This window comes from Corapipo altera, unplaced genomic scaffold (genome assembly GCF_003945725.1).
Source record: "Corapipo altera isolate COAL_440 unplaced genomic scaffold, ASM394572v1 316, whole genome shotgun sequence".
NCBI classification, from domain to species: Eukaryota; Metazoa; Chordata; class Aves; order Passeriformes; family Pipridae; genus Corapipo; species Corapipo altera.
Window position 1 is genome coordinate 297,187 of NW_020884974.1, and position 15,752 is coordinate 312,938.

The window sequence follows — 15,752 nt, forward strand, 5'->3', positions numbered from 1 at the left end:
ATGCTTTAGCATTCTTTTCCGGTCCCCTTCCTTATGCCATCATAAGTTGCCTCTTCCTTTTTCCCACAGCCACAAGCCAAGCTGATGGGCAGCATTCCACTGCTGGGGTCCTCACAGGCATTGCCAAGGCAGATGCAAAACCCTCACAAATCTCAAGCAATTAAACATCTGAGATCATTTTTCCTGTCTCGCTCTCGTCCCCCCTGGGAGGTGTCGGTTACATGATGTGAATATATTTGCAGTGAAAACTGTGATAAGGGTGTGGTGTCTGAGAGAATGGAATATGGAATGATCTTGAAAATAATGAACTCACTCTGCAGGGCATATATTCTAGGGCTCTTGAGAGAGGTTGTAAACAGCAGTGACCATAGGGTCATTCTCCATGCATGCTATTAAAAGGATATTTTGCAAAGGGGAAGTGAAAATGCTTTGGAGTTGAATTATTTCTCAGTTGTCCCTCAGCAATTTCACGATGGAGCCAAAAATAAAATTCACATTTCCTGTGACTTTTATGAATCACGTCTTTACAGTTTTTCTCTTGGGAGATGCTGTTCTTACAATCGTCCTAACCCTAAAATATTAAAGTAACTCTTGCAAGTGCATAGAATAGAACTAGCAAAAGGAAAATTATTTGTGAATTTTATTGTGAGGTGCATTAGCATGAGTGACAGTGAAGTGTGTGTGGGGAGAAATAAAGACAGGTACTGTTGAACAGCTTGATTAACTCCTGGAGGTTTTTCTCTGCCAGCTTTTCCCCGGGGGAGGGGGAAGCTCTCTGTTAGTTGCCTAGACAGCCCTTCTGTCTCGCTGGTGGCTCTGCTGTGTCTGGCATTCCAAACACGGCTCTGAATGTGTGCTAAAGCCCCTTCAATTCAGGGCCAAAGCCCGGGCTGAACAGGCTTCCTGTCCCACGTCTGTCCCCAGCCCCCTTTGTCTGCTGGGGGTTGTGGTTTGAGTTGTAACCGGTGTGGATGGAATTGCTGCAGGAATAAGGAGGAATTTTCACAAAATCTATGCCCACAATAACTAAGGCAGGGATGGGGCAGGCTCTCTCTGGGCACACGTGCGGGAGATGTCTTTGGGTAGTGGATCCAGTTCTGCTGGGTGATGGCCTAGGCAGAGCCATATGCTAAAATGGCAGTGGCTTCGAAAGGGAGGTGTGCAGTGTTCTGTCAACATGCAAGTAAATATCGAAGGTGTTAGTATTTGTTTCCCAGATCCCAAGAAACCAGTCTGTTGTGACAGTTAGGTCTGACCACTGTAAGATCCATTTGTGAAATCTCCTTTTGCTGAAAGCTTTCTTGCTCACGGACTCATAAACCCCCTCAAATCCCGAAACCAAAACACCCCAGACAAACCCTGTCCCAAAATTAAAAACCAAAAAGCCCAGAACATGACAAGTTAACTGCAGTCAGTGAAAAGGCCAATCTTGCTGTCTTGGCTTTGGTTTTCCCTTTAATGGGAGTGAAAGAGGCTGTGCCTGATCAAGGCTATCTTGATTATGTTAGTCTTGGGATGGTATCAACTATCTTAATTGCAGCTGATATTTTACACTCTGAGATTATTTTTGTTGCCTGCTGTAAAAGCAAGAGTCAGGTAGATAGTAACTTTTTATTTTGCTCTGTGTGTCAAATGAGCAACTCAGCAGAGATTGTTGTGTAAGGAGAAGTGTGATCATGTGGTTGAAACATTACTGTCCATTAAAATAGATGGGAAAGCTCCTGTCCCCATTGGTGATGACAACTGTATCTATATGTCTGTGTATATGTGTATATATATATATACATATATACAATTTATATATATTCCCTGCTTTTATTCAGTGCTGCCATAACACTGCTTTTCCCAGGACTGGGTTGCACGTGAAGGTGGGTGGGTTTGTAGCTGTATTTAACTGAGGCATTAAAGGCTTGTGCTTGTAGATTGAGGGCCTGGGTTGGTCCCCATAAGCAGCTATGTGGGATTAGCAGGCTGTTATTGCCACTGGGATAGGGATTGACTTGGAAATAGAACTCTGAGATCTGTTAGTGCTTTGACAGCATATGCAAAACGTGCTTGTGTTAAGTCTTCTGAGAAATTCCAGTTCTCTGTGCTGTCATGTTGGGTTGACTGCTGAATAGTGAGTGATGTTGAGAATGTTAGTGCAGTGCTATTCTGCAGCCTGAAATTTGCTTAAAGCTTTTAAGAATTAACCTGGAGGAAGGCAAAAACAAAATCATAACTTGGGGAAGGAGGGGTCCAAATCCCTTTGAAAAGTCTTGATTTCTGATGAATGTCTGGATAAAGACATTTCACCAGGAAAAAAAACCAAAAAACAAAAAACAAACAACCAAACTCACGAATGTCAGGGGTGTGTTCATATGCACTGTGTAGGATAACTTGGTCTTGCTGCTTGTTAATTTGGTCTAGTCAGAATATGTTCCAAGGGTGTCATAGTGTATTTGCTGCTAAATCTTTCTCCTGCTAATCTAAGTAGCTGTAATTTATCCCTGGATGATTTTAGAGCCGTGAGGCTCTAGATACAAATCAGTACTTACCTGCAGACCAGGGTTCTTCTGATTTATTTTTTTTATTTTCCCCCCCCGCTTTTTTTTTTTGGCCAGCCAGCTTTGGGGCTGTTTCAATGTGCGTTATTTTAGCCAAAGTTTTGTAGTTATAGGAAGTGCCATGTTAAACCTCCTGCTTCTAGTTCCTGTCAGCCACTAAATAAAGGAAATCTACTAAACATAAATTCTCTGTCTTTTTGTTTTCATTTCACTGGGGTTTTTTATGCTGTTTGTTCAGTAAACAAGCTGGAAAAATGGTTATTAATATAGGAAAAACACAGAAGGGGAATAAAACAGGAAGTGCTTCATAGTAACAAGTGTTTGTAAGCATGACTGTCACTTGTTTATGCATATTCATGTAAATGTACATGTCATCCCTCTCCAGGTTCCTGAGCAGCAGCCAATTACTTTATGCAGTGGAGCTGAAGACACCAAGCATTATGAGGAGGGCAAGAAATGTGTGGAAGAATTGGCATTGTACCTCAAACCACTCAGCAGTGCCAGAGGTAGTTCCTGCATTGCTGCCTTGGACAGTGAGAGTGGGGAAACAAATAAGATGCAAAATAAACTATCCAAATGATTAGTTAGTCTGTTTGAAAAATGGATATAAACCTAGTTTAGAAACAAATTGAAGCAGATTTCCTAAATGTTAAGATTATGTTTTCACGGTGGGGGTGTGGGTGTAGAATTGTGGAAGGTGTCAAAAGTAATTCTGAGAAAAAGCTGAGCTATTTGGCCATGATATAGTGAGCTGAGACAAACTCTGTAAATTGCTTTGGCCTCTGCAGACTAAGTAAAAATAGACTTTTTTCAGTTCTGCTTTGTGATAACAAGATCTTACACAGGAGCTGTATCAGTCTGAGTAATTCTAGCTTAGCAAACCTGCACTGTATTCAATAGTATGGATTTTATCTGCACCACATGTGCTGCACTTGGACAATCTGTCAGCCCAAGGAGTGGAGTTGAGCATCCTGGGCATCGAATTTTCAGAAATGAATTTTTACAGGGAGTTGTCTCAGTCCTTTCTGCCCAGAACAGTGTGACAGCAGCATGACTCTGGGTAGTAGTGGCCCGGTGAACAAGCCCTGGCTGTACAACAAACTCAGCATGGCAGCCATTTGCCTAGTGAGTCACTCGTTCCTTTATCCCGGATTAAGTGGCTCCCAGCACTTTGTGAATCAGAGTTTTTGCACCCCAAGCAGTTCAGGACTCATGTGTAAGCTCAGTTTGGCTGGACCAAAGCAGTGGACATATCAGATGTGGGCAGGAAACTAAATGTCTTGTGAAAACAAACCAAGATCCCAGTGATCCCTGAAGTTCATGAATAAGGGATGAAGTGAGAGTGTGGGACAAACTACCCTCATGCTGAGAGGATTCATTAGAGGCTCCACCTTCTTAGAGAGCCAAATCAGCCAATCACAAGACTTAAACCTGTGGGGAAGCTGACTCCCAGGAGACTGCTTTTAATGCCAAATAAGACAAGGTGGCAAAAATGAACATCCAATATGCCTTGTGCAGTGCTCTGTTTGACAAAGTGGACATCGGGTTTGCACTGTACAGAACAGTCACTGAAGGCTGGCACAAAAAGAGGAAATATGAGGTAGTTTATTACTCTGTTTCATTTTGTTTTGAAGGTGTGGGTCTCAACAGTACTACTCAGAGCGTGCTGAGTCGTCCCATGCAGAGGAAACTTGTGACATTAGTCCACTGCCAGCTGGTGGAGGAGGAAGGGCGGATCAGAGCCATGCGAGCGGCACGGTCACTGGGCGAGAGAACAGTCACAGAGCTCATTCTCCAGCACCAGAACCCTCAGCAGCTCTCTTCCAACCTCTGGGCTGCAGTGAGAGCCAGAGGCTGCCAGTTCCTGGGGCCAGGTAGGTGACACGGCAGTGCCACTGCTGTGCTGGAAGCCGCTTAGAACTGAGCCATCAGTAAATCAAATTGCCCGAGTGGTTTTATTAGGCAGCATCTTAATTTCTTAATAGTAGGTTGGACTGTTGGGCTGCTGTCATGGACTTCCTTGCATTTTTAGTGCTTTTGCAAGTCTTCTGTGAAATTCAGAATAACGTGTGTCCTTTTCTTGTCATAAGATAAATGAGAAGTAGTTTCTCTTGCTATTCCTTGAAGAAGTAAGACCCTCCTAGAAAAAAGTTTACTAGAAGAGGCTGGACTTGGCTTCTTTGCCTTCTTTGGGGTAATAAACATACATACCAGTTGTGGGGATAGATTTGTTACAGTTATGTGTACACATTTTTAAAAAGTTATGTACTTAGAAATTACATTCTTTTGCTTAGAATACCAGAAAAAAATCAATTTTGCTTTAAAAAAAAAAAGTCTCCTTATGGAAAATATAGGCTTCACTTTTTGAGTCTTTAAATATGCAGCCAACTTCTTAAACTAAAAATACACTAAAAATAACACTCTTCACCCACTGAAACAGATTAAGAAGGGCTGACTTTGAGATGCTCACTTTGGTACCACTCCAGGCAAGAGAGAGGCTTGTTACCAAGCAAAATTGAGGTGCTGCAGCACCTGAGTTATTTGCGTGAGCACTCATTGCTCTTTTACCTGCATGGGAATGAACCTTGCCCTTCCTCAGCCTGTCAGCATTTTCTGCTGGAGTAGGTGTGGGACATAGATAATATGCTTGGAAAACTCTTACATTAATAAAGAAGAGGTGTACAGACAGGAACAAAGAAGTCTTCCTATCAGATGGTACCCAAAATAGGTGAAATAATAATTTCATAATTTCATGTGGGTTTGTGTGTGTGTTGGGGGAGTTTGTAGCTGGTCTCCCACTTGTAGGGAACCAAGAAATTGTGCACAAATCGTTCCTGTGCTTCTCTCATCCATTGTCTCTTTTCTTCATGTTTCCCCCCACCCTCAGCAATGCAAGAGGAGGCTTTAAAGCTGGTCCTGCTGGCTCTGGAAGATGGATCTGCTCTGTCACGAAAGGTCTTGGTTCTCTTTGTGGTGCAGAGGCTGGAGCCCCGATTCCCTCAGGCTTCCAAAACTAGCATTGGGCACGTTGTCCAGCTCCTGTACAGGGCCTCATGCTTCAAGGTATGAAGAAGATTCTGCCTGGAGATTTCATAATGCTATGAAAACTGTTTGTTTGCACTTTCGAGTTTCCTTGTCTTGTAACGTTAAATGTGCCTAAAAAAATGTGTAGTTATAGAAAGTATTTCTCATTAAATCCCTCGTGTGTTTGGAGAGTTCTTTGTACAGCTGTGATGGCAGCATAGGGTAAAACTGCAGCTTGGAGCTCTAAAGCTAGGATTTGACTCTGTCCAGTCTAATAGATGCACAGTTACAAAACCTGGATGTAAGCCAACATTCTTATCTCCTTAGAAGTGGCTTAAAGCTGGAAGATCCCTAGTTCTGTTAATTCACTGGTGATGTGGTCACAAACAAAGAAATGGGAGCCTCTTGGACATGAGAGTTGTATGAAGAGAACTTAAGCTGTCTAGTGCACTTTGTAGTATTTAATGATCCTTTAGTTAGGTGTTCAACCTAAATGTCATTCACTTTTGCTATATGAGTAGCAAAATGCTTTGGTTGTGCTAATTGTACCCTCAAACAAAATTCTGAAATGCAGATCTCCTTGATTGGAGAAGTAAGGTGTGAATGCTATAAAGTCAGTTAGGAAGTGTGACGCTTTCACCAGGTCAGAGTCTGAGAAAATGATGGGGTTTTATCCATTTTAAGGTGGCTCCTCTCTTCATAGAGTGTATTATTTTAGCAAAAACTGATGTTCACTGCATATTGTCATACTTGAGTTCAGTTTGGGAGGAAGGACTTAGCTGCTGACTGAAGATGTCACTTGTCTTGGGCTTCACATAATCTCTGGCTTATCCTGCTTAATTGCCTTTGACTCATTTTTCCCCACTAGGTGACAAAGCGAGACGAGGATTCCTCCCTGATGCAGCTGAAGGAGGAATTTCGGACCTACGAAGCTCTGCGGAGGGAACACGACTCCCAGATAGTTCAGATAGCCATGGAGGCGGGTTTACGCATCGCCCCAGACCAGTGGTCCTCGCTGCTCTACGGAGACCAGTCTCACAAATCCCACATGCAGAGCATCATCGACAAGGTAAAGCCACCTCAAAGCAGCCCAACCCTCCTTGGATGCAGCTGTGGTAGATTTCGGGGCTTGTATTTACAAACTATGCCCATGTGTACTCGCCCTGTAATCATTTGCCCTGTTATTTCAAAGCCCGTTATGCCCTAAATAATTAGAATGTGTATTTATAACCTGATGAGTCTTACTCCCTCTGCCACCCTGCTGTCTCTTGCTACTTTACTTCTTTCTGCAGATGGGAAGCCACAAAGTTCAGCTACACAATTGGGATGTGACCTTTGTGAACAGCTGACAACTAGCAGTGTAGTGACAGAGGTTAATGGTCTGTGTTTCCGGGCAGGAAACAAATCAGTCCCCCAGCCTATAGCTGAAGTACGGCACAGAGGTAGAAGCATATTTTTAAATAAAATATTTGACCTCTAGAAATGCCCAGATCTCTTTGTGTTTAGAAGCAACATGGGCTTTTAAATTAGGGGACTCACATTGTAAGTCCCTAAATTGGCTGGGAAAAACTGAATCTTGTTGAATGGTTAGGAAAGCTGTGAAACAACTGCGTTGGCTGCTGTGCAGGAGAATTAGCTTCAAGATCTGTCTGCGGTGTATTTATGCCTTTGCCCACTTTTTCAAATGTTCTGCCAGACATCTCCTGAAGGACCTAGGTAGAATTCAAGGGTTTTGAATAATGGAGTTGTGTGATGTTAGTAAATGGAACGTTGCTATTTTTTCCTTGAACCATCTTGCTCTTTGTTGTCTCCTGTACTCAATTTAAAGCAAGGTGCAAACCTGCTGGGGGGCGTTGAAGATATTAGGCTCTTCAGAAATCTAAATTGAATGGTTTCTAATATTGTCCATTTTTAATCTGGGTGCCAGCACAACACAGAAGAAATGGCTTTTACTGCTAGAAATAATACTAGCATCTGTTTTGTCTGTTTAGAGTTGTATTTTAACCTGCAATGTCAGAGAATTGTGCATTCTTGGTAGAAAGGGCTTGCTGAAATGGGCTGGTGCATTTTCTTTCAGAGTTGGGAGACAGCTCTTGTGAGCTTGTTGAGCAGCCTTCAGAAACCATGAGGATTGCTTTGCCTGTAGAAAGTTAATTATGATAATTTTTTTAAGTTGCAGACCCCAGCCTCATTTGCACAGAGTGTTCAGGAATTAACTATTGCTCTGCAGAGGACTGGAGATCCAGCTAACCTGAATCGTCTGCGACCTCACCTAGAGCTCCTGGCAAATATTGATCCCAGTCCAGGTAAGTCTGGAAAACCTGTAACTTAGGGTTTAGCCAGGAGGAGCTTAACACAGTGGAAAGATTGAAAGCTGATCATCAAGTATAAGGAAGCATCCTGTGACTCATCAACTTAAGATTCTTGGGTGGTATTCAAAGCCAGCCTGGAACAGCAGTAATCTGTGTGAGGAACTGAACTATTCCAAAGCTAAAATAGCTTCCAAAGTATGGCAGGAACCATTTCACCATCTCTCTGAGGTGAACTCCCTTGTGTGATGGCACTGGATGAGCTCTCATGAGAGTGTTCAGCGCATAATCCTGTGAGGTGACATAGGGTGTACTTGGGCAGTGCTAATGTGGGGAATGGCAGCACTCTGAGATTCCCTCTTTTCCCTGTTTTAGTCCACATGCTGCTGTTTTAACCACATTGCAAAACAGGAAGACTGACTGTGTTTAAAGCAGAGCCTGAGCCAGAGCCTTTTTCTCTCCAGTTCTCTACTGCAGCAAATAATTTGTTAACCAACTTGGGGAAGTCTTCAACTCATCAGATTAAGGACTTCCATTAACTTATTGAAAATTGTATGTCTTTTTATTTACTCAGGAAGTTCTTTGTATTAGTTTTTGATCTGAGATCTCCAGCCTGCAGACATTGCACTCAGAATTCTCTTAAAGGCAGCTTAAAATCGTAAGACATCTTCTGTGTAAAGAATTTTGGATTCCACAGTAGAATTTTGATTGATTGAGTAGACAGAAGCTGGACAAAAATTAGTCTAGACAAGAAAGATTTGTTACCTTTCAGAAATTTTGTGTTTTTCTTGTTAACGTATAATTCTGCAAAGGTGGGAAAGACAGTCTGGGAAAGTGAAGATAGCTGAAAAGAATATAAGCTGTTGACAGAGGAGAGAAAGATGAATATTGTTGATTAAAAATCAGCAGTGCTGTGAGGGTGGACCAATTGAGGGAGAAGAGAAGGGACAGAACAGAGTGCTGTGGTGGAAGTTTTATTTCATACCTGTTAACATGTGTAAAATCATTATGCGTCAAAATAGTGTGAAAGCCTAAAGTATTACTTCAGGAGATGAGAAGTTGTAGTTCTTAGTTTCTGTATTTTAAACAAATAAACTTCCCTTTCAAATGAGGACTAGGTGTACTTCACAGCTAAAGGAAATGTAGTGCTTTCTTCCCAAACCTTTCATGCTGAAACAAGTGAGGGACAAAACTGTGTGCACTGCAGACTTGTTAGCCAAAAACTGCTAAGGGAAGTAGCATCACTGAGAGCCTCACTTGGTTTCAGCAGGCAAGTCTGGTCTTGATGGTTCTTTTCTATGCTGTTGAGTTGCTTCCCTGCTATTCTGTGGGCACGTTGGAAGTACCTCTGGAAGAATTTAGGCCTTGTGAGTGGAATCTAATGTAATTAATTGTGCTAAAGATCTTGAAGGGCACTTTAAGGTCCCGTGCTTTGCAGCAGAGTGTGCAGGCATGGGGTGGGAGGGTCAGCTGTTGGCACAGATTCAAAAAACTAGAAAAGTAAATTGGCTGAAAAAACCCTCAAGTGCTCCTATAGAATTGAGACTGTACAGTTTATTCACAGTGCTGTGTGTTAGATGGTGGTCTGAGACAGATTTGCCTTGTGATGTTTTTTCCAAGTGAGAGGCACCGATTCCTGTTGCTGCTCCATGACTGTGCCTGTGGGATCAGGCCAGTGATCAGGTATTTGTATGGAATGATTTTACCTGCAGGAGTCTGAATGCAAAGAGGGACTTTCAACCTGATGTTTTTTGTTATGTGAAGTTTGTACAGTGCATTTTCTCTGAAGCTCTTGTGAGATGAAAGTTCTTATAAAAGGAAATAATTTGGCATGCTAAGGAGTCTTACTAGCTCATTTGGTGTTTTGTGCAGTTCAGTCTTGAGTCTGTAGGTCCCTTTATTCTGCAAGAGGTAAATACCCCGGAATTAAGTTGCTGAATACTTTTTATGTACTGATAAACACTCCTACTTGTCTAGTGAAGTTTTGTGATCCCGATGGTTTGTTGTGGTTTTTTTCTTTTTTTACCTGGCTTTAGAAAATCCCTCTGACTTTTCTTTTTCTATTCTCTGTTTGCTGTCCATGCATCAGATGCTCCACCTCCAACATGGGAACAACTGGAAAATGGACTAGTTGCTGTGAGAACTGTGGTTCATGGCTTGGTTGATTATATCCAGAATCACAGCAAAAAAGGAACAGATCAACAACAGGTAAAAACTAAATCATGTAGGAAATGCTGACTCTTGAATTTGATTTACTGTATCTAATGTTTACTAATGTCATCTGGAGAGATTTGGCTTGATGAGGAGCTGATTGAAATATCACTGCTGGGTCATACTTATCAAAAAAGAAACAAGGAAAAAACCTCAAAACAAACTGCTCCCCAAAACCTGTTGAAATAATTTGCACAGCTCACTGTGATGAAAAGAAAAGAGTCTGATCCAGCTACAGGCTGAGGGAAACGAAAAACAGCCCTCCTGACTGGAGGGTGGGGAAGGGATGCCAGGGTGCAACTATTATCTGTAGGATTTTCTTGGGTTTGCCTTCTGTGCCATATTTCAGCCAACTGGCTCTGTGTTAATGAAGTTATTCTTACACCTGTGCTTAATGGTCTGTCAAGTTTGAAGATTTAAGAATACTCTATGTAAAGGTGCAATCCAAGTTCCTGAACCAAATGTTTTTGTTTCAGAAATGAAATTATGTTGGCAAATATTGTACTTGAGCTTATCTCATTGTTATCTAATCACACATTCCCTTGGTCTCACTTGTTGGGTAGCTCAGTTGCTGTCAATGCTCGCTGCTGCTGAAAGGCAGAGCTGCCTGTCGCAGTCCCACTCCTCCTCTTGGAGAGCTGCTCCAGGGAGCTCAACCAGTAGAAAGATTACTCTGCAAAAAAAAAAGGCAAAATTAAAGTGAATTATTTCTGCTATTTCACCATTCTGCATTCAGTGGGATGGCTAATGAGCACTATCACCAGCAAAAGGAAAAGCAGTAGGAATGCACAAGTGGGAGTCAGGGTGGGAAAAACACTGAGGGCTTTTGTTCTTGTGAGCCCCGGCCTACACCTGATATAGGCTGTGCCACTTGGAAGGGAACCTGGAGCCTTCCCAGTGGGAAAGGGATGTCTGCTGAGCAGTGGGCAGAGCTATGCTGCCTGGCAGCATGGCCAGCACAAGGCTCTGCAGCTCAGGTACACCCTGCCTGCATCTTTTTTTCACCACAGTAGATGATAAAAAAATTAAAAATCAGTTTGCAAATGACTTCTTAGGGATTTACACCTTTTGGCTGAGCTTCTCAGAAAGCAAAAGTTGACTTCTACAGACCTTTCCCTCCATGGGAGCTCTCGAGTAGGGTATTTCTGTCTCTGATTTAATTCTGCTGCAGAAACTGTAGGAATTTAAAGGACTTTGAGACCCCCTCTTGGCGTTCTGTCAGCCTTTATTTAGAGGGACTGGCAGATGGGTGACCATGCAGACAGTAAGATTGCAGTAAGTTGTTGTTTCTTGGGGAACTTAACTAAGAAAAATACAGAAGACAGCCCATCCCCTGCTGCTCTGTGTAGGAGTAAGATTGCACCCTCAACTATTGATGGAAACAATTATAGATAGTGAAGATATTTTTAGTACAAAAGGGGGTAAAAGGAAAGGTGGTGAAATTTAACTCTCATGCAGATCGAAGGATATTCAAGTGCCATTTTGAGCCAACAGAAAGCAAAGAAAAAGCAACTAAATTGTATTTATTTTCAATCTACCACATAACTTAATAAATATTTGGTAATTTCTGATTATCATGGTAATTTTTTCATCCTAGATCAGTTTTGTCCACTTAACTATGTCCTGAAATGTGTAGCTGTGTTCCAGTTAGAGCCTCCAGTAAAGAATTTGTATTAAAATGTTGTAGAAACCTGATAGTGACTTAGTTGTCAAAACGTCTACTCTTGAATCTCTTGGTTCCCTGGAAGAACCAAACATCTGCTCCAGTCATTTATTTCCCATCAGGTGCTCCTGAAACATGTAAATTGAAGGAATTATCAAGAGGCCTTGGCTAAGAGGATACCCTCAGCTCTTGGTTAAGTGCACTTTGAAGTTGAGATGTCTCACCTGGTTTCTTTACCCTTGTCAGCCCCCTCAGCACAGCAAGTACAAGACATACATGTGCCGAGACATGAAGCAGAGAGGAGGATGTCCCCGGGGGGCCAGCTGCACCTTTGCACACTCCCAGGAGGAGCTGGAAAAGTAAGTGTACCTCTGCTAGTAGAAACCAGTCCAATCCTTGCTTCATCTTACCTGTAAGAGTTATTTATCCTATCTAGGAATGAGGAGAGGAGGTGCAACCTGGCTGATACACTAGAAGAAATAATGTGAAAAACCTGTGACAGTCTGTCTTAGGTTTTGGGGCTACTTGTACTTCCAAACAGGATATTTGGCTTTGTTCAGCAGTAATGCAGCTCCAGAAGTTTGATGTTACACAAGTGTTATTTGAGAGTTTTGAGGGTTGGCTGTTTTCCTTATTTTTAAAGTGTGACTAAACCTGCATCCACAGTGGTCATTATTTAGGGGTACTTCTCATCTTCCCTTTGTATTCAGGTGGGTTGCTGGCAGTTTTCCAAATGTTGGGAATGTGTTGCTGGCTCTCCAGAGAGCTAAAAATGAACTTTCCAAGATTTTTTTCCTGCAGCAGTTATTTGTGCAATCTGTCAGAAAGTTTCATGCTGTAACCTTCAGTTGGTTAAATCTGTTGATGTAGAGTTAAAAAATAATGGTGATATGAAGTCTGCAGCAAATAATCTACATCCGTTACAGATTCAAAAGGGGCCCTGAGTTATCCAAGGGCAAGGTGCTGTTGTTCTGCAGATTGTTTTAATTTAAGTAATTAGTACGCAGTGTTTCATTTTTTTAATCTAGGGCAGTTCACTGGCTCTGTAGCCAGCACACGGTACATAGGCAAAACACAAAGGGAAAAAGAGCAGAGCCTGTGCTGTTAGAATGACAAAGACAGTTATTCAAGTGAACAAAGAATAGGACTTTGTGTGCTGCAGAAACAGTTGGGGTGTTTTGCCTTTTGCCACTGTGTTATTAAAATGGAGGTTGGTAGTGTTGACTGGGGTGGTTCTGTTAACCTGTGCTGGGTGGTGGGTCAGTGTTACACCACGGAGCTGGCTGTGTGTATCAAGGACTAAATAGTTGGCAGGTGGAAGAGGCCTATTGTAGCCCCAGACTGACTTGTATGCCTTGGTATTGATGTTGTCTGTCATGGGCCAAAGTGAATGTTTGCTCTCTTTCAGGTTCCAGTAGTTTCTGTAGGTGGTCGTGGAACCTGGAGTTCTAAGTCTTTCTTGTGCTTTTGTCTTTGCTTAAATCCTTTACGTAGTTAATGTCAGTGCTCCTCCTTTTAGAAATGCTTAGTGTGAATAATAAGCCTTGCTGTTGCTGTGTGGTTCCTGTATATATAGATTTAAGTTTGGAGGAAGGTTATGGGGAAGTGTGTGGTAATGCCTTAGATAGCAAATTATGATTTAGACTTGCTTAAACAGCAGCTTATTACCCTCTTGGTACAAGGGACAAAGCCCCGGTGTGCATAGGCAAGTATTGAACTTTTAGATTAATTGTTTAAAAGGCTATAGTCTGTCCCTGCTCAGGTGACAGCCTGGTCTCTGTACTCTCTCTAATGCCTTCTGAATGATGCCCGCTGTCAACACACTGCAGCTCAAATTCATAGTTTGAGTATGTGGGTAAAGATTAATCCACCCAGAAATTGAGAGAGTTAGGAAGGTGGCTGGAAGATACTCAATGAACTCTTCCAGGTCAATAGCCCAAATGTGTATAGCAAGATTACACTTTGTCTGGCTCTCTATATTGTCACATCAAAACAAAACCAAAACAAGCCTGGCAATAAACCCCCTTTTTGCCTCTGTTGCATTGCCCTTAATGTTGTGCGTGTGGGCAAATACAAAGATTATCTAAAGATTGAGTAATGAGTGTCCCCTTTTTCTACAGTAATGTGTGTACCTTCCTAGCCTGGGTTCCCATCTCACTCTGACTGTTAGATATGACAATAAAGTGTTGGCTTCAGCCCTGGTGAGGAAATGGTCTCTTGTTCAGTGAGAACACCCAGGTCTGCAGATCCACCCTCGCACTTGGTTCTGGGATCTGAGCTGATGGCAGGGGTTTGGTGGAGGACCTTCAACTCTGGAATTTGCTCTCTAGTACTGCCAGCCTGCTGGTTTAGTTAAAATGCCTGTGTTTTTCAGACTTTACTCAGAAGCAGTTAAATTTTTGGAATTGCAGTGGTTTTATCTCTTTAATCACTTTATCAAGTGATACACACAAATGGTGTAAACTGTATGTTGATATAGTAACATAAATCTTAAACTGTGCTTTAAAAGATACCACGTGGCAGTAAACACTTGGCTTATCATTGGACACATGGTGGAAAAGGGTGTCTTCATCTTTTGTCACTTTAATTTTCTGCTGTTAATTTCTTCTCTGAATAAAAGAGATTTGAACATTCTGTGATTCTTACTCTGAAGCTTCTGTTACTGTATTTTATGTGATGTCTGGTTTTCTTCTGTACAGTTGAAATGTGTATGTTGACAGTAAGATTTTAAACTTGCTGTGTGAAGTTTAACTGTGAATTCTTGATGTACTTCTCATTCAAAATCCATCCTTGTTCTGATTGAAACTGCTGTTAAAGAGCTCAACTATCAGGCAAGTTGTATTCTAAAAGATATTCTCCCAAGCCCCTTGGAAACTTGAATTAAAACTTGAAGCTTTCAACAGAATCTGTGTTTGAAAACTCCTGAAAGTGCAGCTCCTTTTACTTTTTTCTGTTTCAATTTCTGATGCGTGGTTTCTCTTTCGAAGATTCCGTAAAATGAACAAACGTCTGGTTCCCAGAAGACCCCTGAGTGCCTCCCTGGGCCAGCTGAACGAGGTGGGCCTGCCTTCAGGAGCTATCCTCTCAGAGGAGGGGGGAGTGGACTTGCCCAATAGGAAAACCTCTGCCCTGCCAAATGGAATTGTGTCAACAGGCAGCACGGTGACACAGCTCATCTCTCGAGGGACTGACTCGGGTTATGAAACCGCTCTGAAGCCCGGGAAGATGGACCATCTGAGTAGCAGTGCCCCTGGATCCCCTCCTGACTTGTACGGGTCTTCCTACCTCTTGTTCCAAATGTTATGTGTGTACCTGTGGAGTAGAAACTAAGGAAACCCATTCTCTAGAAAAGAAGTGAAATCGGGGTTGTGGTTGTTTTTGTGGTTTGGGTTTTGTTGTTGGTTTTGGGGGGTTTTTTTAGTGATTAAAGAGTAGAGTAGAAAACTATAGCTAAAATTTTAAACTTTAAACTGTTTACTTACACTTAATTGGAGAAGGTGATATAAGCCTTCAGAAGGTGGGGTGTAGATGAAGAACAGTGTGTGAGAATGCAGTGTGCTTAATAAGCAGGCCTTAATAAGCAGTGCCATCTTTCTACTTTTCAGGCTGGAATCTGTCCCCAAGAGCTCTATTTCTGCCTTACCAGTGAACCCTCATCCTGTGCCCCCCCCGGGCCCCAGCAGATCTGCCCTCAGTGTCTGTCACCAAGCAGTTGCAGATGGTACCACGAGGGTCTCAGTTGTACAATGCTCAACAAGCAGATATGTTTTACCAAGACCCCAGAGGAGCTGCCCCACCATTTGAGCCAGCGCCCTACCAACAAGGTAAGGTTGGCACCAAGCTCTTTCATCATCATGCTGATTTTAATCTTTCTTCCCACTTTGTTTTTTAAGCTCTTAAATTGAAGTTTTCTTGCCTATAACATGGAGTAAAGACACTAATGTGGTGATGGCATCATAAAAGGGAAATTGGCAGGATTTTATGTCTTGACTGAGGACT

General features: G+C 42.3%; 1 protein-coding gene across 1 annotated transcript in view; it reads left to right on the forward strand.

The window, feature by feature from the left end:
- Positions 1 to 15,752, forward strand: part of RC3H1 (ring finger and CCCH-type domains 1) — a 55,188-nt gene that overhangs the window by 26,385 nt on the left and 13,051 nt on the right. The window contains 10 exon segments of the mRNA XM_027665333.1: positions 2,932 to 3,052; positions 4,181 to 4,420; positions 5,434 to 5,609; positions 6,439 to 6,639; positions 7,744 to 7,876; positions 9,969 to 10,087; positions 12,000 to 12,112; positions 14,741 to 15,022; positions 15,359 to 15,416; positions 15,418 to 15,577. Coding sequence (XP_027521134.1) covers positions 2,932 to 3,052; positions 4,181 to 4,420; positions 5,434 to 5,609; positions 6,439 to 6,639; positions 7,744 to 7,876; positions 9,969 to 10,087; positions 12,000 to 12,112; positions 14,741 to 15,022; positions 15,359 to 15,416; positions 15,418 to 15,577 — 1,603 coding nt within the window.